Raw genomic sequence first — 22,687 nt, forward strand, 5'->3', positions numbered from 1 at the left:
CCCCCGCGGGGAAATTCGTGGCTGCGGGCAGCGGGACCGGACAAACGCGGGAACTGCAGAATCCCGCAAATCAGGCGAAACTGCCCCAAAAGGGGGCCCCTCCCACTGGCCGGGTTTAGGGGCCCCGGTTTCACCGGCGGAGGGGGAAATCTGGACCCCCGAGTCCCGCGGCTGGCGGGGGGGAGCCTGGGGGCTGCGGGGGGGGCCCCAGCCCATTGGACCACCCCCCCGGGGAGGCCCAGGGAAGCTTTTGGGGCGATTTCGGGGGGTTTTGGCTCAGCTTCGCGGCAGATTTTCGGCGGCTGCCGAGGCCTGGAAGCCATTAGGGCTCCCCCCCCCTCCGCGGCCCCCGGCAGCTCCCGCCAGAGCGGGCGGGGGGGGGCCCCGGCGTTCCGGGGGCCGCGGCCCCCCCGAGGGGCCCCGCGAGGAGCGGCCCCGCCGCCCGGCAGCCCCCTCCGCGTTTATCCCGTTCGCCCCCCGCGCCCCCTCCCCCGGGAGAGGATCCGGGCAGCGGGGGGGGGGGATCCCGGTGATGGGGGGGGCGCGGGGGACGGGCGGCGGGCACGGAGGGGTTAACGGCGCCCGGCGCTTGGCAGCGGCCCCGGGCTTGGCGGCGGCTGAAAAGGTTTGGGGGGGTTTGGGGGGGGTTTAGAGGGGTCCGCCCCCAGCCCAGCCCCCCCCCACGGGGAGGAGCCGAGGGGTCGCTGGCAATGTGCCCCCCCCCGGCCCCCCCAGTGCGTTTTTGGGGGTCGCTTCTGCCCCACGGAGGAGCCACATTCTCCCACGGGTGTCCCCCAAATCCTCCGGGGACCCCCGGGCTGAGCCAGCGCCGCTCGCGGGCCCCCCCCCGGTGTCCCCCGGTTCCCCCGGGACGCTGCTCCGAGGGACCCCCCGAGTCTACCCGGGCTCCCCCAAACTCCTCCGGGATGAGCCGGGGCCGCTTTCGGCCCGAAAGGCCCCGGGACCCCCCGGTCCCCCCTGACGCCCCCCGGGTCCCCCCGCGCCGGGGCGTCCCCGCCGTGGCCCCGCCCCCAACCCCGTGACCACGCCCACGTCACCGCCCATCACCGTGGCCACGCCCCCTTTAAGCCCCGCCCCCACTCAGACCCCGCCCCTTCGGCCGCTCCCGTGACGTCACTTCAGGCGCGCGCCCAAGATGGCGGCGCCCTTGCGGCGGGCGCTGCTGGCGCTGGGCCCGGCCCGCTCCCGGCTCCCGCCGCCGGCGCGGCCCTACCGGGCAGCTCCGCTGCGCCGCCGCCCAGGCCCGGCCCCGGGAGACCCCGAGGACCTGCGTGCAGCCGCGCGGCGCTTCGGGCGGCTCGGGGAGGCGTCGGGGGTGGCGGTGTGGCGGCTCTGGCCGAGCCCGGAGCAGCTGCGGGAGGCGGAGGCGGAGGAGCGCGAGTGGGACCCGCCGCTCCGCGATGTGGAGGCCGTGCTGGATCAGCGGGAGCGGGAGGAGGCGCGGCGGAGGAAGGAGAGGTGCGGCTGGGAGCAGCACTGGGGGGGGGGGGGCCGTTGAGTCTGGCGAGGACCGACTGGGGTTACCGGGAGAACCGGGGGGGCGGCGGTGGCTTCACGTGCGGATGTCCCCAATTGTCCCCCCCCGCCGGCTATGTCCCCAGGGAGGAGCTGGTGTCGCGCAGCCTGGCGGCGATGCCAGCCCGGGTGGCCGCGTGGCGCCGGGACCGGGAGGCGGCTCGGGAGCGGGCGCGGGCGGACGCGGCGCGGCGGCAGCGGCTGCTGGCCGAGGCGGGGCTGGGGGGGCTCCCGCGGCCCGGGACCCCCGCCCGAGCCTCGGCCCGAGCCCAGGAGCTGCTGGAGGACCTGGAGCGGCAGCAGCGGCGGGAGGAGAAGCGGCGGCGGCGGCAGGAGCGGGAGGAGGCGGCTCGGAGCGCCTTGGCGGAGGCGGAGGTGGCTGCGGCCGCACGGCCGCTCCCCGGGGCGCCCCCGGAGAGCAACGAGAGCCCCCCCAAAAGCATCGGGGCGACCTCCTGACCCCCGCTTTGTCCGGAGATCACTGGAGCTGTCCTCCGAGCTCCCCCAAAACTGCTGCAGCCCCCCAGAATCACCGGAACCTCCTCCTGAGCCTCCTCTCGAGGAAATGAGAATCCCCGACACCCCCAGAATGGGTTTAAAACTCTGCATTTAATCTCTTTGCCGCCAGTTTTGGTTGTTCCGCGGCGCCGCCCCCCCCACCCTCCCTTCCCCGGGGCCTGACAGGGAGGTGGGGTCGGTTTTTTGGGGAGGGGGGGGCCAGGAGAAAGCGGGTGCTGAGACCCCCCCTCCCTCCCCCAGAGCAGGGGGAGGCTCCCCCTGCTCCCGGGATGGGGAGGGGCAGGGCTGGGGGGGGGGTCCCCATCCCCCCCGAGGCTCCGGGGACGGGGGGGGGGGAGGGCCCGGATTGCATCCCTACCCCCCCACAAGAGCGTGGGGACTCCCCTGGAGGCAGAAGGAGCCCCCCCCCAGGGTGGGGGGGAGGGCCGGGGGTCCCTCAGTCGTCGTCGAAGTTCTGGCTGAGCAGGAAATTGGCCGCCAGGTTCTCGTTCTTCTCGCAGGCGAAGTAGGCCTGGATCACCAGGCTCTCGGGAAAGCCCAGCGCCTTCAGCTGCGTGCGGGGGGTTAAAGCGGGGCCGTGGAACCCTGGGTCCCATAGCGGCACCTCCTGACCCTGGTAACCCTGACCCCATTAACCCTGGGCCCCATAGCAGCACCTCCTGACCCCATAACCCTGACCCCATAGCCCTATGCCCACATAGCAGCACCTCCTGACAACATTAACCCTGACCCCGTAACTCTGTGCCCCATAGCGGCACCTCCTGACCCCGGTAACCCTGACCCCATTAACCCTGACCTTGTAACCCTGTACCCCCATAGCAGCACCTCCTGACTCCGGTAACCCTGACCCCATAACCCTGGGCCCCATAGCGGCACCTCCTGACCCCGGTAACCCTGACCCCATAACCCTGACCTCATAACCCTGCACCCCCATAGCAGCACCTCCTGACTCCGGTAACCCTGACCCCATAACCCTGTACCCCCATAGCAGTACCTCCTGACCCCGGTAACCCTGACCCCATAACCCTGACCCCATAACCCTGCACCCCCATAGCAGCACCTCCTGACCCCGGTAACCCTGACCCCATAACCCTGACCCCATTAACCCTGCACCCCCATAGCAGCACCTCCTGACCCCCGTAACCCTGACCCCATTAACCCTGCACCCCCATAGCGGCACCTCCTGACCCCAGTAACCCTGACCCCATTAACCCTGCACCCCCATAGTGGCAGCTCCTGACCCCATTAACCCCAGGCCCCACTGATGGCACCTCCTGACCCCCTTATTCTGAGCCCTAAAAGCCGTATTTCCTATTTCCCATTCCCTGTTCCCTCAAAACATCATTTCCCATCGCTGCTAACCCTGCACCCTAATAACGCCCCCCACCCAGCCCTGTTAGCCGTGGCCCCATTATTCCACGCCCTAAAACCCTTATTTCCCATTACTCTGAGCCCTACAAACATCATTTCCCACCAGAATTAGCTCTGAACCCCAATACCAGCCCCCCACCCGCGCTTGCTCCGGGCCCTGCTGCTCACCCTGCCCGCCCACGTTAATTTTGGGTGCAAAAAGCTGCATTTTCCCCTCAGGGTGGCTCAGAACCCTGCTGAAAGCCCGTCCCGCCCCGCTCACCCTCTCTATGGCTTCTTTCTCCTGCGGGGTCACCTGGATGTAGTTCATCTGGGGGGACTCGTCCCCGATGGCTCCCACCTCCCCCTCCAGCTCGCCCAGCTCGCCCAGCGGCTCGTTCAGCATCTGGATGAACTGCTCCTGGTGCTGGCTGATTTGCTGGGCAGGGGGGGAAGCGGGGGGAAATCAGCCCGGGCGGGGGTCCCGGGTGGGTTCAGGGGGTGTTGGGGTGGGCTCGGGGGGTGTCAGGGTGGGGTCAAGGGGGTCCCGGGTGGGCTCAGGGGGTGTCGGGGTGGGCTCAGGGGGTGTCACAGGGTGCCAGGGTTGGCTCAGGGGTTCCCAGGTGGGCTCGGGGGGTCCCAGGTGGGCTCGGGGGGTGTCACAGGGTGTCAGAGTGGGGTGAAGGGGTCCCAAGTGGGCTCGGGGGGTGTCGGGGTTGGCTCAGGGGGTCCCAGGTGGGCTCGGGGGGTGTCAGGGTTGGCTCGGGGGGTGTCAGGGTGGGGTCAAGGGGTCCCAAGTGGGCTCAGGGGGTCCCAGGTGGGCTCAAGGGGGTACCTGGAGCAGCTGGGGGTTCTCCTGGCCCAGCTGCTGCAGCAGCGCCGGGAGCAGCGCGGGGTTCTGCTGGATCACCTGCCGCATGTTCTGGAACTGCGGCTGCTCCCGCAGGAATTCCAGCGGGTTCTCACCTGGGGGAGGGGCGTGGCCGAACCGTGAGGCCATGCCCACAAATGGGTGTGGTTAAGCCACACCCATCACCCCCCCAAGCCATAGCTTGGACCTGCTCCACCCTCACAGGCCACACCCACAAATGGGCGTGGCTTACCCCAGGCCACGCCCCCAACAATGATCAAGGCGGTTCCAGAGTGTTCGGCCCCACCCACAAAGGGGCGGAGCCTCGCAGGGTGTGGCCGTTGTGCCCCACCCCACCACGCCCACTGACCTTCGGGCGGCGGCTGCTCCGGGGGACGAGACTCCTGCACGGGCGGGCGTTCGGGGCTGCCGGGGATGCCCTGGGGGGGGGCCAGGGGGGTCAGGGGCACCCCCAGGACCCTCCCCCAGAACCCTCTCCAAACTCCTCCATCCCAAATCCCCCCTTAAACCCACCCCAGGACCCTCCCAGAGCCCCCAGCCCAGACCCTTCTGCCCCCTGAAGACCCCCAGGACCCTCCCAGAGCCCCCAGCCCGGACCCTTCTGCCCCCTGAGGACCCCCAGGACCCTCCCAGAGCCCCCAGCCCAGACCCCTCTTCCCCCTGAGGACCCCCAGGACCCCCCCTCCCATTAAGCAGATACCTGATACTGCAAGGGGGATTAATGCAGTTGGGGCTCCCCGCTGACCGCCCACCCCAAACACCCCCAGAACCCCCCTGAGCCCCGCCCCAGGACCCTCCTTGCCCCCTGAGCCCCCCCCTCACCGTCAGCAGGTACTCCACGGCGCGGTGGGGGTTGTTGTAGCTGGCCCTCAGCGCGGCCACCACGCGCTCCCGCTCGTAGCCCATGGACACGATCTCGGACAGCATCGTCTCGTACTCCGAGCCCGTCACTGCGGGACCCCTCCCCGTCAGCTGCGAGGGACCCCCAGCATCCCCCGGCCCCGAGACACCCCCCTCCCCCAACCCTGAAACCGCCTCCCCCTCCCATTTACAGTCGCTATGTCCCCGTGTCCGTGCTGGGATGGCACCCCCAGGACCCCCCTCAGCTCCAGGGATCCATTTCCAGTCACTGCCAGGGCTGGGAAGGGACCCCCAGGACCCCCCCCAGCTCCAGGGATCCATTTCCAATCACTGCCAGGGCTGGGAAGGGACCCCCAAAGACCACCCAGCCCCAAGACCCTCCTTTTCCCCCACTTCAGCAAGTAGGAGACCCCAAACACCCCCCCTTTTGCCCCACAGTGAGTCCCCCAAACCTCAACCCCATCTCCACCCCTGGGAACCCCCAAGCCCCCTCCCAAGACCCCCCCAGGGACGCACCGAGGGTGGAGGCGGCGTCGGCCGAGCGCCCGGAGCTGCCCGGGGGGGGAACGGAGCTGCGGATCCACGGGAGAGACAATCCAAGGGGAGCCCCAGCAACCCCAAAAGCCCCTGTGACCCCCCCAGGACTCCCTGTGACCCCCCCAGGACCTCCTGCGACCCCCCCAGGACCCCCTGTGACCCCCCCAAACTCCCTGTGACCCCGTCCCAGAACTCTCTGGTCCCCCCTGAAATCTGAAGCAAAGACCCCCTCCCCATGTTTTCCCCCACCCCCTAATTCAAGCCCAGACCCCCCCATTCCCCCCCCCCTAAAAAACTGCCCTGCTCCCCAAAATCAGATGAAATGACCCCCCCACCCCTCAATCCCCCCCAACCCCCTCCTGTGCCCCCCAAATGGGGTGAGACCACCCCCCAAACAGCTCCCTGACCCCCCCCTTACCCAGCCGCGGGCTCGGCCAGGGCGAGGGCGGGGGGGTCCTGGGCCGGGGGCTCCTCGCTGGGGGCGGCCGGAGGGGGAGGGGCAGCGTCGGCAGCCGGGGGGGGCCCCGGGGGGGCTGCGGGGGGCTCCGAGGGGGCTCCGGCCTCGGGGGCCGCCGAGCCCAGCGCCGACTTGGCCTGGGGAGGGGGCGGCAGAGGGGGTTGGGGATCCTCTGGGACCCCCACCCCCACTCTGGGGGAGCCCCAAAACCACTCGAGACCCCCAATTTCCCCCCCCCCCCCCAGTGCCGTGGGACTCTCCAAGGACCCCCAAACACCCTCCCAAAGACCCCTCAGAGCCACCCCGAAATTCTTGAGACCCTCGAAATCACCCCCAGACCCTTCCCAGCCTCCCCCACACCCACCCTAAATCCACCCCCAGTCCCTCAAAGCCTCCAGCTCTCCCTGGGGACCCCAAAATCCCTCCCAAGCACCCTTCGAGGTTCCCCCAAATGATCCCAAAACCATTCAGATCCTCAGGAGACCCCCCCCAAACTCTTCTGGAGACCCCTGGGGGCTCCCTCGAGACCTCTGGAGAACCCCAAAATCCCTGTCCGGGGGTTTCACCTTGGTCACCATGACCACCACGAAGTTCTTCTCGTCGATCCGGTACTCCCGGATCGGGACGTCGTCGCTCAGGATCTTCCCGGCGTAGATGAGCTTCTGGCCCGCCACGGGAAAGGCATCGCTGCCCTTCTCGGCCTCAATCTTCTCCTTCAGTGCCCGCACCTGCGGCCAGGATGGGCTCAGGCCACCCCAAAACCCCCCCCGCGACCCCAGGGGCTCCCCCCGAAGTAGGGGAGTTCAGCTGGAGCGAGGGGAGGGACAAACCCCAAATGCTGCTGAAGGATTTTCCTAAATAACCCCCCCAAGTCATCCCCCAGACCCTCGCAGGGGCCTGAGCTGCTGCCAAAGGTGGGAGGGGTCCGGGGGGATCTCACAGGGAACAATAATGGGGATTCCCCCCCCCTCAATGACGCCCCTCGGTTTTGCCCCCTCACAGAAGCACCCGGAGCTCCCCTGAGAGAGTCCCCCCCCAAAATGAGGGGGGGGGGCATGCGGAGCCCCCCGAGTGACGCCACTCGCTTCCCCCCACCTATGGGGGACACGAAAACCTCTTTGGTTTACCTGAAAAAACAGCGGAAAGCCCCCAAAAAAAGGGGGGCTGAGCCCCGGTGACATCTACGGCTTCATTCCCCCCCCCCCCCCCAAACCGGGCCCGGGGGCACACGGAGCCCCCTCAGGTGACGCCCCTCGGTTGCCCTCCCCTCAAACTGGGGGTCAGGGGGACACGGCGACCCCGCCCCCTCCTCACCCAGCTCCATCCCGGCCCTGGGGAGCCCCGCGAGGGTCCAGACCCCCCCTCCCTTAGGCAGGCGCGGGGTGAGGGGGTGGGGGGGGCGAGGTCCAGGCCCATCCTCAGCCCGGCCCCGCCCGCGCCCCCCGCGGGGTCTCCGCCGCGGCCTCACCGTCTCGTGCGGCTCCATGCGGATCTTGAAGGTTTGCTGCTGCAGCGTCTTCAGCGTCACGGTCACCGCCATGGCGGGACGGGGACGGGGCGGCGGCGGCTCCTCCCGGCGGCCCCACAACATGCAACTCACGCCGCCGCCATCTTAGGCGGCCCCGCCGCTTCCGCCGCGGCGCCGGAAGTGCGTCACGGCGCCCGCGCGCGCCTCGCTCCTGCCTCCCCTCCCGCAGCGCCGCTCTCGTCACGTGACACAGGAACGGCGCGCGCGGGGGGGGAGGGCGCTCCCTCGTCACGTGACGCTGGAAAAAAGGGAGAGGATACGGCGGCTCGCTGGGGTCACGTGACGCGGGAAACCCGCGCGCGGGCCGGCCGCGGTCACGTGACACGCGGCGACGGCACAAAATGGCGGCGGGCGCAACATGGCGCGGGCGAGGGACAAGGAATAAAGAGGAGAAAGGAGCGGCGGCGGCGCCGGGACAATCGTTAATTTAATAGAAACCGGATCGCGACACCCCCGTACAGTCCCGTGCGACACCGCCGGTGCTCCCCCACCCCCCCAACACACACACACCGCACCCTCCCCACCCCCGGCGCTGGTCCTGAGTCCTCGCCCCGCGGGGCGCCCGGTGCCGGTTCGGTCCCGGCCGTGCCGGTTCGGTGCCGGCGCGGTCGCGGCTCCCATAGAAAAGAGTCCAGGTCTCACAGAGACAGAACGGTCCCGCCGCGGGGCCCTCAGAGCTCGTCCCGCGGGGCCGCCTCCGCCTCCTCGGGCTCGGCCTCGGGCTCCTCCTCATCCTCCTCCTCCTCGTCCCCATCGCCCTCATCGTCCCCTTCCTCTTCTTTCTGCTGCTTCTCCTCCTCCTCCTGCTTCTTCCGCTGCTCCTCGTCCTGCTGCTCCTTCATCTTCCTCTCTGCATCCTGCAGGGGGGGGTGGGGAGGTCACCGGAGCGGTCACCAGCGGTCACCGGGGGTCTCACCGGGGGGGTCTCGTCCCCTCCCTTACCTTGGTGGCCCCCCAGGTCTCGTTGCCGATCTCCTCCGCTAGCTTCTCATCATCCGTGATCAGGAAATTGTCAAAGATGGTGCCTGACTTCACCTGTGGGGGGGAGGGAGAGGTTATGGGGGTCCTGCAGGTCCCAGGGATCCCCCCCCGAGACCCTCCCCCCTCACCTGCCAGAGGTCGAGGCCGATGACCCCGAAGCTGTCGTAGGAGTAGAGCAGGGGGTCCGGGCTGTACTCGGGGTTGTCGATCTCAGGGTGCACCCACTTGCCCTTGTAGTCGGGGTTGTCGATCTGCTGCGGCCTCCACTCGCCCTGGGGGGGCACAAAAGGGGGTTCAGAGGGGGCACAGCCCCTTCCCCTGTGCCCCCCCTGCAGCCCCCAGGCCTCACCTTGTACTCGGGGTTCTGGATCACGGGCGGCTCCCACTCCCCGTCCATCTCCTCATCCCAATCCTCTGGTTTCTTGGCGTCGGGGTCTGGGATGTGCTCGGGTTTGTCCCAGTCCTGCAAGGAGGGAGGAGGTCAGGAAGGGCCACGGGGCTCCAGGACCCCCCCAGGTTGGTGCCACAGACCCCTCTGAATCCCCCAAATTCCCCAATTCTTGCCTGGTCACTTTCAGAGTCCCCCATTCTCTCCAGAGCTGCCCCCAAATCCTGACAGGAGCTTTTTCCAAGCCCCCCGTGAAGCTTCCCAAGACCCCAAACTTACTCCCAAAGCCTTCCCACAGCTCCCCAAAGCCCCCTCAGCCCCCCAAATCCCATCAGGGTGCTACCACAATCCACCCTGACCCCCAAAGACCCCCTCCCCACCTCAGGCTTGGTGTCCTCAGGGTCATCGATCTTGGCCCGCTCATCCCAGTCGTCGGGTTTCTTGGCCTCGGGGTCTTTGATCTTTTTTGGGGGGAGGAAATCCCAATCCTCCTCCAGGCTCCCCGACTCCACGCGGGCGTTGTCGATCTTCACCTCGTACGTGTTGTCCGGCCGCACCACCAGCGTGTACAGGTGGCTGAACTCGTCATCCTGGGGGCACAGGGGGGGCTCAGCAGGGCTGGAGACCCCCACCCAAGGGGACACAGTAGGACTCCCAAACCCCCCACACACCCACCTTGCAGCGAATGTCTTTATTGATCAACACGTTCTTCCCTTTGTAGTTAAAGATCACGTGGACCTTCTTGGTGCCGGGGCCGCAGATGTCGGGGCCTGGAGGGGCACGTGAGGGGGGTCAGGGATGGGGTTGAGACCACCCTGAGGGGGCTGGGGAGGAGGGGGGGGGACACCCACCAAACATGATGTTGTACTCGGAGTCGCCGTGCATGTCCTCCTGGCTCAGGCTGGCCGGGAAGAGCTTCACGTAGCCGCCGCCACAGTCGATGTTCTGCTCGTGCTTCACCGTGAACTGCACCACCAGCGTCTTGTCGCGGTTGCTGAAGGGCTCGAAGCGGGAGGACAGGGCGTAGAACCGGGCGTCCTGGCTCGTCTGGATCCCTGCAGGATGTGGGGCGTGGTGAGGAGGGGGCAAACCCCCCCCTGGGGCTCCTCCTCACCTGCCACGACCCCTCTGCCCCGACTCACCTTTGTCCTTCTCGGCGTCGCCGTAGAACTTCCCGGCAGTGAGGACGAAGCGGCCGTAGTCGGGTTTGTGCTTGGATTCCACCCACCGGCGGGTCCAGGCGTCTGTGGGAGGGGAGTGTCAGCACCCCCGACCCTTCCAGACCCCCAAACTCCTCCTGCCCCCCAAGAGCTCAGGGCTTGGGTGGGGGACTGAAGGATTTGGGCTTCCAGGGGAAAACCAAGTCCCCCAGGAACCTTCTCCATGCAGGTGCTGTGCCCCTCACCGTCCTTTTCCTGCTCCTTCCCCTCTTGTTCACCTGCTCTGCTCGAGGGCTGATCCTGAGCCCCACTTCCCTGTCCCTCCAGTGACCCCCACCCTTCCTGGCCCAGGGCACCCTCATCCTCCCTGTCCCGACTCCCACTCACTCCTCACACCTGAGGAGTGGCTCCTGCGTCCTCCTTCTCCTCACAGAGTACAGAGGGTCTCCCCCATTCTCCGCCCTCACAGAACACAGGAGGATCCCCTCCTTCTTCCCTCAGAGATCACAGGAGGATCCCTCCCCATCCTCCCCTCACAGAACAGAGGGGATTCCCCCCATTCTTCCTTTAAAGAACACAAGAGGAGCAGTCCATTCTCCCCTCACAGAACACAGCGGGGTCCCTCAATTCTCTCCCCTCAGAGAACACAGGGAAGTCCCCCTTTGTCCCCTCAGAGATCACAGGGGGGCCCTCCCCTTCTCTCCCCTCACAGATCACACAACGATCTCCCCATTCTGCCGTCAGAAAAGACAAGCTGATCCCTCCATTCTCTCCCCTCACAAAACACAGGAGGGTTCTCCCATCCTCCTCCCTCCCCTCAGACTCCCCCCAGCCTCCTCAGGCACCGCCCCCCCCCAACCCCTTAACCTCAGGAGCCCCCCCCAAGGCCCCGCCCTCAGGGACCCCCGCCCCGGCCCCTCCCTCACCTCCATCCCCGAACTCCTCGCGGAAGAACTGGGTGGGGCCGGCGGCCGCCAGGAGAGCTCCGAACAGGACGGGGGCGAGGACGCTGAGAGGGCTCATGGCTGGGGGTGGGGGGGGTCAGGGCACGCTCGCTCCGTCCGTCCCGGCCCGGCGCCGCCCGGCACTGCGGAGGGGGGGGGAGGTGCCACCGCCTTTTATCCTCCCGCCGCCCCTAGCCCCGCCTCCGCCGCCCTGCCATTGGCCCGAGCCCGCGCGCGGCCCGCTGCCATTGGCCGCCCGCCCGCCGGCCGGCGGCGACGGCGCCCCCGAACGTTGGCGTCCCAGATGGCTGCTTCCCATTGGCTGAGCGCGGAGGCCAATGAGGAGCGACCACGCGTTCGGAGGGAGACGCCCCCCCCGCCCCCCGCCTCGCTCCCGGGGTCACGTGGGGCGCGCGCTCTTAAAGGGCCAGGCCTGGGGGTGGAGGGAGGGGGGGAGGAAATTGAATGGGGAATTGGGGATATGGGGAGAGGACAACGGCCACGCGGCGTAGGGGATTCTCCTGCTCGCCTGTGCCTTCGTATGGCGCCGTGACGCGGTGATGATGTCATTGATTAAGTGATGTCACAGCAGGTGGGAACACGAGGGAGGTAAACCCCGGCCGGGGGCTGCTCTAATGAACCTCTGGACCGGATCGGCCCTCTGGGGTCCCTGGTGCGGCCGCTTCGCACCTCATGACGTCATAGTGCAGCTTCGTGACGTCACGGCGCCCCCCCGCAGCCGCCTGTGCCACCCGCCACACTCAATATGGCGCCGAGCACGCTCAGCGCGGCGCTTGCGCCACACTCAAGATGGGGCAGGAGCCCAGCGGCACTTCCGGCAGGCCCGGGATCACTTCCGGCGGGGCCGGGCTCTCTTCCGGCCATGGCGCCGAGCGTGGCGGAGCGGCTCCTGGAGCGGCTGGACCGGGCCGGGGGCTCCGGGGGGCTCTGCAGCATCGAGGCCGCCGCCGCGCTCGGCGTCGACCACCAGACGCTCGTGGGCGCCGTCAAAAGCCTCCAGGCTCTGGGCGAGGTGCGGGCGCCGCGGCCGGGGCGCGGGGGAGCCCCCGGGCGCCGCTGGCGGTGCTGATCCCGGTGCCGGTGCAGGTGATCGAGGCGGAGGCGCGGGCGGCCACGCGATGGGAGCTGAGCCCCGAGGGCGAGGAGGTGCTGCGGGACGGCAGCCCCGAGGTGCGGCTGTTCCGGAGCCTCCCCGAGGAGGGGCTGCCCCAGGCAGAGGCCATGGTGGGTAACGGCGGCACCGGAGCGGGGCACCGGCGGCCGGCACCGCGTCGCTCACGGTCGCTGTGTCTCCGCAGAAGCTGCCCGGGGGCTCCTTGGGCTTCAGCAAGGCCATGGCCAACAAGTGGGTGCGCCTGGATAAGGGAGCGCCCGGCGGTCCCCGCGTGCTCCCCGTCGTGAGTGGCCCGGGGCGACGGGCGGGGGTCCCCGGGAAGCGGGGGTGTCCTAAAGGGGGATGCGTGGGGGTCACTGAGAACTGGGAATGTCCCGAGGAGAGGGGTCTGGGGATCTCCGGTTACTGGGAATGTCCCGGGGGGAATGGACGGGGGGCCCTGGAAGCCAGGAGCATCCTGGGGGTGGATGGGTGGGGGTCTGCAGGGATCAGGATTGTCCTTGGCGGGGATGGGTGGGGGTCTGCAGGGATGAAGATTGTCCTTGGCGGGGATGGTTGGGGTCTCCAGGGATGAGGATTGTCCTTGGCGGGGATGGGTGGGGGTCTGCAGGGATCAGGATTGTCCTTGGCGGGGATGGTTGGGGTCTCCAGGGATGAGGATTGTCCTTGGCGGGGATGGGTGGGGGTCTGCAGGGGTCAGGATTGTCCTTGGCGGGGATGGGTGGGGTCTCCAGGGATGAGGATTGTCCTTGGCGGGGATGGGTGGGGGTCTGCAGGGATGAGGATTGTCCTTGGCGGGGATGGGTGGGGGTCTGCAGGGATCAGGATTGTCCTGGGGGTGGATGGGTGGGGGTCTGCAGGGATCAGGATTGTCCTTGGCGGGGATGGTTGGGGTCTCCAGGGATGAGGATTGTCCTTGGCGGGGATGGGTGGGGGTCTGCAGGGATCAGGATTGTCCTTGGCGGGGATGGGGATCCGCTGGAGCCGGCGGGGGGAATTGTCGAGGGTCCCCCTTGGGCTGTGCCCAGCCCGGGGGTCTCCCCCCGTGCCCCCCCAGGTGCCCTCGGTGCAGGACACGGTGCAGGAGCACCTGGGGCAGGTGAGGGCAGGGGAGGCCCAGGCCCTGCCCGAGCGGGAGCGCGCCGAGCTCAAGAGGAGGAAGCTGCTCCTGGAAGTGTGAGTGGGGCAGAACAAAGGAACTGATACTTGTTGCTTCTGAATTGCCTAATTCCGTTCGTTAATTAGCGCTCTCTTCTCGTTTGGTTGTTGATTTGTCAGTTTTTGGTTTAGGCTGCTCCACGTTCTGTAGTGCTTTTGTTATCTTTTGGTCAGACTGGAAATACCCGACTCCCCAGGTTTCATTCTTCTTGGCATCTTCTGCTTCTCCCATCCTTGCAGGGCCATAAATTTAAGGCCCCGGCTGCCCTGTTTTCAAACCCTTTTGGTTTTGTTTATTGAGGTTTTTTGGCGTTAATCTTAGCAAAATTAACCCCTCAGTGATTTAATTCGACCGTTAAAGACTCTGCGCCATGCTTGTGTCAGTGAAATGTTAAATAAAAAACACTAAGCTGATAATTAATGAAATTGGTGTTAATTAAAGTAATTAACGAAGCATCAGCCAGGGGCTTTGGGTCTCTCCCAACGCCCTCGCTGCCCCCCCAGGACCCTCAAGTCGTACTGGATCCGCAAAGGCAGCGCCTTCAGCACAGCCGTGGCGCGGCCGGAGACGGAGCTGACCCCGGAGATGATCGCTACGTACGTCCCCCCCCAGACCCCCCCAGGACCCTCCCACGGCCTCGGCACAACTGTGCCCTGAGCCCTGACCCCTCCTGCAGGGGCTCCTGGCGCCAGCTGCCCTTCAAACCCTACAACTTCTCCTCGCTGGGGCTGCCCCCGGCCTGCGGCCACCTGCACCCCCTGCTCAAGGTGCGCTCGGAGCTGCGCCAGATCTTCCTGGAGATGGGGTGAGTGGGGGGAAGGCTCGGGGAGGGGGGGGGTGGGCAGACCTCTCCCCCCTTTGCTGAGGCAGCGGTGGCCCCCCAGGTTCACGGAGATGCCCACGGATAACTTCGTGGAGAGCTCCTTCTGGAACTTCGACGCGCTGTTCCAGCCGCAGCAGCACCCGGCGCGCGACCAGCACGACACCTTCTTCCTGCTGGGTGGGTGCCGGGGGGCACGGGAACCTGCTGACCCCCCCCCAGGGACCCCTCTGAACCCTCCCACAGCCCCCCAGAACCCCTGCTGCCCACCCCTCTCATCCTGAAATCCCTCTGACCCCACCACAAGCCCCACTGCCCCCCAAAACCCCTCTGAGCCCCCACAAACACCCCCCCAAAGCTCTCCAGACCCCCCCGTCACATTTTTGCCCCTCCCCAGACCCCGCTGAAGCCCCCCAGTTGCCCTCCGGCTACACCTCCAAGGTGAAGAAGGTGCACTCGCAGGGAGGCTACGGCTCGCAGGGGTGAGACCCCGACCCCGGGGGCGATTCAGGGGGGTCCCAAGTGTGCCCCCCACCCCTCTGAACTCCCTCCCTGCCCCCCCACCCCCCCCCAGGTACAGGTACGAATGGAAGGTGGAGGAAGCGCGGAAGAACCTGCTGAGGACCCACACCACGTCAGCCAGTGCCCGCGCCCTGTTCCGGCTGGCACGGCAGGTCTGGGGGGCGTGGAAGGGTCTGGGGGCTTTATGGGGGGTCTGAGGGGTTTGGGGACCTTGGCAGGGTCTGGGGATGCACAGGTGAGGAGGGAACAGAGGGGTTTTTGGGGGGATTAGTGGGTTTGGGGTGTCAGTGGGATTTGGGGTGGTCAGAGCAGTTTAGGAGGTTGGGGGCGGGCTCAGGAAGGCCACAGCAATTTGGGGGGGATCAGAGCAGTTCTTGGGCATTCCTGGGGTCTCACCTGCCCCCCATCAATGCGTTCCCCCCTCAGGAGAAGTTCAGCCCCGTGAAATATTTCTCCATCGACCGCGTGTTCCGCAACGAGAGCCTGGACGCGACGCACTTGGCCGAGTTCCACCAGGTCGAGGGCGTCGTGGCCGACCGGGGGCTCACCCTGGGCCACCTCATGGGCATCCTCCGGCAGTTCTTCACCAAGCTGGGTATGGGGAGGGCGCCGGGGGGGCACCCTGAACCCCTCTGACCCCGCCCTGTGCCCCCCTGACCTCCTGTGTGCCCCCAGGAATCTCCCAGCTGCGCTTCAAACCCGCCTACAACCCCTACACGGAGCCCAGCATGGAGGTGTTCAGCTACCACGAGGGTGAGGGGGGGTCCTGGGGATCCCCGTTTAGAGCAGGGAGGTCTTGGGGGGGGCTCCCCTTGGAGCTGGGGGTCTGGGGGTCAGCCTGATCTTGAGCTCCCCTGGAATGGGGGGGAGCACTTTGGGAGGGGGTCTCTGGGGTGCCCCATCTCATCCTCATTCCCTGTCCTCGCCCCCCAGGGCTGAAGAAATGGGTGGAGGTGGGAAACTCGGGGGTCTTCCGCCCTGAGCTGCTGCTGCCCATGGGGCTCCCCGAGAACGTCTCCGTCATCGCCTGGGGGCTCTCGCTGGAGCGGTGAGTGGGGGTCACCCTGGCCTGGGGGGGGGGTCCCAGTGTGAGCCCGTCCCATCTCCCCCACCCCCTGACCCCCCCATCCCATCTCCCCCAGACCCACCATGATCAAATACGGCATCAACAACATCCGGGAGCTCGTGGGGCACCGCGTCAACCTGCAGATGGTCTACGACAGCCCCCTGTGCCGCCTGGACGTCTGACCCCACCGGGGTCCCCTCCTTTCGGGGAGGGGGTCCCGTCCCCGGGGGTCCGCACCCCAATAAAGCTCCGTGTCCTGCGGTGCCCGTGTGTGTGTGCTGGGGAAGGGAACGCGCGTGGAGCGGTGCTCGGGGAGGGTTTATTGTCACCTCGTGGCCTCGGACGGTGCTGGGGAAGCCGAGACCTGCCCGGGACCCCCGCTCGGGACCCCCGAGACCCACCCGGCACCCCCGAGACCAGCCCGGGACCCCCGAGACCTTCCCGGGACCCCCGAGAGCTGCCCAGGACCCCTGAGACCTTCCCGGGACCCCCAGGACCCGCCTGGGACCCCTGAGACCTTCCCGGGACCCCCGAGAGCTGCCCAGGACCCCTGAGACCTTCCCGGGACGCCCAGGACCAGCCCGGGACCCCCGAGACCTTCCCGGGACCCCCCCCCCCCCCCCCGGGACCCTCAGGCGCTTCCCGCCTTTCCCAGCGCTGCCTTTTGATTGGCCCGCGCAGGTGCCAATCATCCCCTGGGTTCCGTCAGGGCTCCAATCACCAGCTCCGGGGTGGGGAAGGCAGGCGCTGATTGGCCGGCGGGGTACCCGCCCAGCAGGCTCCCCTGAGGCGGGTGTTGTGAGGGGCGGCCGAAGCCTCCCGGTCCCCCGCGATCGCGTCCCCAACCCGACCCCGGGACCCCTGCCTGGGCCGGCTTTAGTGCCCCCCAACTCACCCCAGGGACCCGGCACGACTCCGGGACTCTGGCCCGCGCCGGGCTTAGTGCCCCCAACGCACCCCCGGGACCCCCGCCTGGGCCGGGCCTTGCGCCTTCAGCCCACCCCCGGACCCCGGCCTGGAGCAGGGTCTGTACCAGCCCCATCCCAGCGGCCCCAACCCGGGGGTCCTTCCCCGTCAGCCCCCCAGGGCCAGGATGTCGCAGGAGGAGCCCGAGGGTCCCGAGCCGGAGGCAGCGGCGGCGGCCGGCGGTCCCTCCCCGGCGGGACTGGGTGGGGATGAGCCCCCCTGCAAGGAGCCGGACAGGTACCACCTTCACCCTGCACCGCATCGCGAATTTGAGTGAAAGTGGAGAAAAAAATAGCGGGGGGGACGGGGGACACACGTGTCACCACGAGTCACGGCGTTAATTAGAGGGTATTCTCAATTAACGGGACTGGCCGGGCTGTGACAGGGCAGAGCCCGTCCCTTTCCCCGCGGAGGTGTGACCCTGACAGGGCGCACACCCCTGACGGGGGGTCCCTGTCCTTGTGTGATCCATCCCCTGATGGGGCGGCGATGTCCCTGACCCTGTCCCCGTGGGCTCCGTGCCCCTCACAGCGCGGTCCCAGTGCCAGTGTGATCCCTGATGGGTGGGCGCGTCCCTGTCCCCGTGGGGTCCATGCCCCTCCCAGGGGATGTCCCCGTCCCCTCCCCGGTGGGGTGCGCGCCCTTGACGGAGGGTCTCGTGTTCCGGCCGAGGCCGTGCGCGGAGCCGGCGCTGGCCCCCGCCTCGTCCCGGTACTTCGCCTCGCTGGACGCCACCGTGGAGGGGCTGCAGCAGCAGGTGCGGGACCTCATCGGCCGCATCAACGAGGGCCGCGAGGAAGACCACAGGGTGCTGAGGGGCTTCAGGGAGAGCCTCATGCAGAAGGTAAGCCCGGAGAGGGCTGCGGGGTCCCGTCCCTTCCCTCCGGGGCACGGGGAATCGCGTTATTCCGCCCGGCTTGGCGGGAGAAGGGAGGCAGAGCCCGGCCGGGGAGGCAGCTGCGGAGCCCGGCCGGGGGGAGCCCCCCGAGCCCCCGCGGGGCCGGCTGCAGCTGCCTCCGGCCCCGCTTCGAGCGGCCCCCGATGTCCCCCCCTTGTCCCCACGCTGCCCTCGCGCCGGACTTCGCTCCTGCCGATGTCTCCCCAGCCGGGGGGGGCCGGCCGGGGGGTCCCCAGGCCCCCGCGCAGATGGCGGCCCGGCCTGGCAGCTGCGGCCCGCGCTGACCCGGCGCTCGGTGGCCACCGCGACCGGCGCTGCGGCTACCGGGGCGCAGCTGGCGGCGGCCGGGCCAGGCCGGGAGCGGTGCCAGCGCGGGCGGGCGCAGCTGCCCCCCGGCCCCGGGGACGGCGGCCGTGCCAGCGCCGGGACGAGCCGTGGCCCCGTTCGGGCAGGTCTCGGAGCTGGCGGAGCAGCTGGAGGAGCGGCTCTTCCGCCTCTACGGCTTCCACAACGAGCTGATCCAGGAGCGGCTGCAGGCGGTGGCCGAGGTGATGGAGCGCGTGGAGGAGGTGCAGGCGGAGCTGCGCCACGTCTGCTGCACCGTGGAGGCGGCTTACCGTGACCTCCTCCTGCAGCCCGAGGCCTGAGCGGGACCCCCTCCTCAGCCCAAAGACCCCCCCAAACCCGGGCTGTGCCGGGCTAAATGGGGATTTTGGCCCCAAAGGGCATTTCTGTTGCTGTTGTTATTGGTGGTTGGAACAAATAAAGGGCTGAAGTTGACTCAAAAGCTGGATGTGGCGGGGCTGTGCTGGGCTGGGGCTCCCCCGAGGGCAGAGCTGGGTCCTGGCAGGTTAATTAACGCTGACGAGCGGGGCTGGCATGGAGGGGGCTGTCCCACCGTTTATTGGCCACGGGGATGGCGAAGGCACAGGGATGGCACCGGACACAGGGCCCAGCACCACTGGGGTCCCCCGAGTGACACCGAGTCCTGTCGGTGGCACCGAGTCCCATTGGTGACACAAGGTTTGGTTGGTGGCACTGGGTCCCATCAATGACACAAGACGTGCGTGGTGACACCGGGTCCCGCCAGTGACACGAGATTTGGTTGGGGTGACACCAAGTCCCGTTGGTGACAGGAGGTTTGGTTGGTGACACGAGGTCCCATCAGTGACACTGGGTCCCTTCTGGGGATACCTGGGTCCGGTTGGTGACACCAGGTCCGGTCAGCGCCGCCGTCTCCTCACACCCCTTCCCACGAGGAGCAGACCTGGTCCCCACCAGTGCCGCTGCCGCCACCCGCGTCCCCGTTACGTGCCCTTGGCCGGGGCGAAGGCCTGAATGCCGGTGATGGCGCGGCCCAGGATCAGCGCGTGGATGTCGTGGGTGCCTGCGGGGATCACCACAGCTCAGCATGAACCCCAGCACCCCTCGAGACCCCCCCGGGCCCCCTCCCCGCCGTACCCTCGTAGGTGTTGACGGCCTCGAGGTTCATGAGGTGCCGGATGACGTGGAACTCGTCGCAGATCCCGTTGCCCCCCAGCATGTCCCGCGCGTCCCTCGCGATGCCCAGCGCCTTCCCGCAGGAGTTCCGCTTCAGCATCGACACCATCTCGGGGGCAGCCCTGCGGGGACACGGACAGGGACACACTGACCCCCTCCAGGACCCTCCCAGCCCCCCCTGGGGACAGTGCCACCCACTTGCCCTCGTCCTTGAGGCGGCCGAGCTGCAGGCAGGCGTGGAGCCCCAGTGCGATCTCCGTCACCATGTCCGCCAGCTTCTTCTGCACCAGCTGGTTCCGGGCCAGTGGGCCCCCAAACTGCTTCCTGCGGGCCAGGGGAGGGGGGCAGTGAGGTTTGGGGTGGGCAAGGGGTGGTGGGACCCCCCCAAATCCCCCCCAGACCCCCGTTACCTGTCGAGCACGTACTGCCGCACCGTCTCCAGACAGGCCTCGGCGGCGCCCAGCGCGCCCCAGGCGATGCCGTAACGCGCCTGGGTCAGGCAGCCGAAGGGACCCTGGGGGACACGGGGGTGTCATCGGGACCCCCCCATCCCACTGGGACCCTCCCCAGGATGCCCTGAGTGCCCCCCTCACCGCCAGCCCCTCGGCGTTGGGCAGCAGGTTCTCCTCGGGCACCTCCACGTCGTCCATGAGGATCATCCCGGTGGTGGAGGCGCGCAGGGAGAACTTGCCCTCGATTTTTGGGGTGCTGAGCCCGGGGGTCCCGCGCTCCACCAGGAACCCCCGGACCCGCCCGTCCTCCTCGCACTTGGCCCACACCACGCACAGGTCGGCTATGGGCGAATTTGTGATCCTGGGGAGGTTGGGGGAGTCACGGGGGGCGGTTCTGGGGGTCCCCCGTGTTCCCCCCACCCCGATTTTGAGGCTCACCAGGTCTTGGCCCCGCGCAGGGTGTAGGTGCTGGTGCTGGGGTTGTGCCGTGCCCGCGTCTCCATCCGCCCCGGGTCGCTCCCGTGGTTGGGTTCCGTCAGCCCGAAGCACCCCACAATCTCCCCCCGAGCTGGAAAGGGGGGCGTCAAGGGCACCCCGGGGACACCCCGAGCTGCCCCACTGACCCCCAACGGCCCCATCACTCCCCTTCTGCCCCACAGACCCCGCTCCTCCCCCAAATCCCCCAGTGCTGCCCCACAGACCCCAAAACCTGTCCCTCCTCCCCGCTGCCCTTCCCCAGCCCCACTGCCCATCCCGGGGGTCTCACCGAGGCGGGGCAGGAACCGCTCACGCTGGGCGGGGGTCCCGTAGGCCCACAGGGGGTACATGACGAGGGAGGACTGGACGCTGAGCACGGAGCGGTAGCTGCTGTCCACCCGCTCCAGCTCTCGCGTCACCAGCCCGTAGCCCACCGACGTGGTGCCCGCGCAGCCGTACCCTGCAGTGACCCCCCCGGGGACAGCCACGGTCACTCAGAGACCCCCAGTGTCTCCTCAAGACCCCCCCCAGTGCCACCCAGAAACCCCCAGGAACCCCTCCAGGACAGCCAGCCCCACCCTCGGGACCCCCAGTGCCACCCAGAAACTGCCCCCAGGTCCCCCCCCAAACCCCATCCCTGACCCCCAGGGTCACACACACCCCCAGCCCCTCCCCTCTCCCCCTGAACCCCCCAGTAACCCCCTCAGGAGCCCCAGGGGGGGTTCCCTGACCTCCCAGCCCCCCCTTTGTGTACTCAAATTGCCCCCCCGGGGATCCCCATGGCCCCCCCTCACCTTGGATGGTGGGGCCTAGCAGCCCCAGTTCTCCCAGTTCAGTCACGATCTCCCGGTCAAAGACTGGGGGTGGGGAGGGGGCAAGGCAGGGGTGAGAGGGGGCAGAGGGGGAACCCCCTGGGGGGCTTTAGGGGTCCCCCACACCCCTGCCTCCACCTTGGGCCTGTGAAAGGGGAGGGGGGAGGATTTTGGGGGTGTTGGAGGGAGTTTGGGGGAGTCAGGGAGTTTTGGGGGGAGGGTCGGGGGGCTTTGGGGGATACCAAAACTCCCCGTTTTTTGCATAGGAAGGACCCTGAGGGGAGGTCGGAGGCAATGGGGGGGACCTTGGGGACATCCGCGGGGGTTTTGGGGTACCCTCATGGGGATCGGCAGCAGGTGCTTCTGGCAGTATTTGGGGGTGGTTTGCGGCTCTGGGGGGGTTCGGGCTGTATGGGGGGGGGTCAGGCTGTTTTGGGGTGTTCCGGGGGGTGTTTTTGGGGTACCCTCGTGGCGGTTGGCGTGCAGCACGCGGGGCAGCAGCCGCTCCTGGCAGTACTTGCGCGTCGTGTCCCGCAGCAGCCGCTCCTCGGCGCTCAGCAGCCCCTCCAGCCCCAGCGGGTCCTGCCAGTCGAAGTGGGGGGCGGCTGGGGGTGGGGTCCAGCCCCAGGGGAGGGGGGGTCAGCACCGGGGACACTCCATGTGTCCCCCGCCCCCCCCCGCTGCTGCCGGGGGGGAATCCCGGGGTCGGGGGGAGCGTCCTGCGGTGGGTCCAGAGGTCCCGGCCGGTCCCTCCCCGACTCACCCTGTGCGGGGGGAGGCCCGGTGCCCCCCCACCGGACACCGCTCCGGGCCAGGCGTAACAGGGGGGTGGCCAAACGCAGCGCCATGGGGAGCTGGGGGGGGTGGGCACACACACGAGGGTCAGGGACCCCCGGTTCTCATGCAGATGTCCCCCCGGAACACCCAATTTCCCCCAGAGATCCCTCCTGGACCCCCAATTCCCACACGGAGTCCCCCAACTCACTCCAGAGACCACCAGAGACCTCCCCCTGCACCCCCAAGTCCCCCCAGGGACCCCCCAAAGACCCGCGAGCGCTGCCCGAGAGATCCCCCCACCCCCAAATCCCCCAGCTGACCCCGACCCTCCCCGGGGGACCCCTGACGCCCCCGCTCCCCCCGCACCCCCCCGGACCGTTCGGGCTCGGCGGCGGCGAACGGACCCGGTAGAGCCGTGACGTCACGGGGGGTGGGGGGGGCGTGGCGGGGGCGTGACGGGGGGGGCGAAACCGAGCCCGCGTTAACCCGCGAGTGTCCGGGCTGGGCGAGGGGCTCGGGCGGGTCCCCGAGGATGTGTGACCCCCAAATCGCCACCGGCAGGGTCCGAGGGGCTGCGGGATCCCCAAATCACTGCCCGGGGGTCCCGGGGGGTGGCCGCACACGGTGATGAGCGTCCGCTCCCCTCGGTGTGTCCCGCTTCCCCCGGTGTGTCCCTCCCCTCCCGTGTCCCCCCCGTGTCCGCTCCCCCCGGTGTGTCCCGCTCCCCCCGGTGTGTCCCTCCCCTCCCGTGTCCCCCCCGTGTCCGCTCCCCCCGGTGTGTCCCGCTCCCCCCGTGTCCCCCCCGTGTCCGCTCCCCCCGGTGTGTCCCGCTCCCCCCGTGTGATCCCTCTGTGTCCGCTCCCCCCGGTGTGTCCCTCCCCCCACCGTGTGTCCCCTCTGGGTCCGCTCCCCCGGTGTGTCCCTCCCCTCCCGTATCCCTCCCGTGTCTCCCCCGTGTCCGCTCCCCCCGG

At 68.6% G+C, this 22,687-nt stretch overlaps 6 protein-coding genes across 8 annotated transcripts; 3 read left to right on the forward strand and 3 right to left on the reverse strand.

Annotated features, from left to right (window-relative positions):
• The first annotated feature begins 1,086 nt into the window (after positions 1–1,086).
• On the forward strand, positions 1,087–2,149 carry GADD45GIP1 (GADD45G interacting protein 1). The gene is made up of 2 exons (XM_048289855.1): positions 1,087–1,479; positions 1,623–2,149. The coding sequence occupies exons 1-2, from the start codon at positions 1,157–1,159 to the stop codon at positions 1,993–1,995; spliced, it is 696 nt and encodes a 231-aa protein (XP_048145812.1). The 5' UTR covers positions 1,087–1,156; the 3' UTR covers positions 1,996–2,149.
• Positions 2,127–7,783, reverse strand: RAD23A (RAD23 homolog A, nucleotide excision repair protein). The gene is made up of 9 exons (XM_048289852.1): positions 7,600–7,783; positions 6,698–6,859; positions 6,093–6,268; positions 5,654–5,709; positions 5,099–5,226; positions 4,626–4,695; positions 4,241–4,371; positions 3,689–3,844; positions 2,127–2,605 (listed from the first exon to the last, which is right to left on the reverse strand). The coding sequence occupies exons 1-9, from the start codon at positions 7,720–7,722 to the stop codon at positions 2,492–2,494; spliced, it is 1,116 nt and encodes a 371-aa protein (XP_048145809.1). The 5' UTR covers positions 7,723–7,783; the 3' UTR covers positions 2,127–2,491.
• Positions 7,784–8,068: 285 nt separating this feature from the next.
• Positions 8,069–11,287, reverse strand: CALR (calreticulin). The gene is made up of 9 exons (XM_048289851.1): positions 11,115–11,287; positions 10,171–10,272; positions 9,880–10,083; positions 9,704–9,798; positions 9,409–9,618; positions 8,990–9,103; positions 8,769–8,912; positions 8,602–8,694; positions 8,069–8,516 (listed from the first exon to the last, which is right to left on the reverse strand). Exons 1-9 carry the CDS (start codon positions 11,209–11,211, stop codon positions 8,331–8,333), a joined length of 1,245 nt encoding a protein of 414 aa, XP_048145808.1. The 5' UTR covers positions 11,212–11,287; the 3' UTR covers positions 8,069–8,330.
• A 696-nt stretch (positions 11,288–11,983) lies between these two features.
• FARSA (phenylalanyl-tRNA synthetase subunit alpha) lies at positions 11,984–16,098 on the forward strand. Its single transcript, XM_048289842.1, has 13 exons — positions 11,984–12,165; positions 12,240–12,377; positions 12,452–12,550; positions 13,325–13,443; positions 13,930–14,022; positions 14,103–14,231; positions 14,311–14,426; positions 14,644–14,728; positions 14,821–14,920; positions 15,195–15,363; positions 15,444–15,521; positions 15,702–15,816; positions 15,911–16,098. Exons 1-13 carry the CDS (start codon positions 12,016–12,018, stop codon positions 16,014–16,016), a joined length of 1,497 nt encoding a protein of 498 aa, XP_048145799.1. The 5' UTR covers positions 11,984–12,015; the 3' UTR covers positions 16,017–16,098.
• A 294-nt stretch (positions 16,099–16,392) lies between these two features.
• Positions 16,393–18,478, forward strand: SYCE2 (synaptonemal complex central element protein 2). Of its 2 annotated transcripts, XM_048289858.1 has the most exons (3): positions 16,393–17,037; positions 17,473–17,644; positions 18,151–18,478. In XM_048289858.1, exons 1-3 carry the CDS (start codon positions 16,928–16,930, stop codon positions 18,343–18,345), a joined length of 477 nt encoding a protein of 158 aa, XP_048145815.1. In that variant the 5' UTR covers positions 16,393–16,927; the 3' UTR covers positions 18,346–18,478. The 2 variants fall into 2 exon arrangements, with proteins under 2 accessions (XP_048145815.1, XP_048145813.1); XM_048289856.1 differs by having other exon boundaries at positions 16,946–17,644.
• A 93-nt stretch (positions 18,479–18,571) lies between these two features.
• On the reverse strand, positions 18,572–22,137 carry GCDH (glutaryl-CoA dehydrogenase). 2 transcript variants are annotated; one of them, XM_048289850.1, is made up of 11 exons: positions 22,121–22,137; positions 21,703–21,793; positions 21,404–21,544; positions 20,922–20,984; positions 20,417–20,587; positions 20,089–20,218; positions 19,792–20,011; positions 19,609–19,712; positions 19,397–19,522; positions 19,160–19,320; positions 18,572–19,085 (listed from the first exon to the last, which is right to left on the reverse strand). In XM_048289850.1, exons 2-11 carry the CDS (start codon positions 21,785–21,787, stop codon positions 19,006–19,008), a joined length of 1,281 nt encoding a protein of 426 aa, XP_048145807.1. In that variant the 5' UTR covers positions 21,788–21,793; positions 22,121–22,137; the 3' UTR covers positions 18,572–19,005. The 2 variants fall into 2 exon arrangements, with proteins under 2 accessions (XP_048145807.1, XP_048145805.1); XM_048289848.1 differs by having other exon boundaries at positions 22,093–22,136.
• Between the last annotated feature and the right edge of the window lie 550 nt (positions 22,138–22,687).

Source organism: Corvus hawaiiensis, chromosome 32 (assembly GCF_020740725.1).
Source record: "Corvus hawaiiensis isolate bCorHaw1 chromosome 32, bCorHaw1.pri.cur, whole genome shotgun sequence".
Taxonomy (NCBI): domain Eukaryota; kingdom Metazoa; phylum Chordata; class Aves; order Passeriformes; family Corvidae; genus Corvus; species Corvus hawaiiensis.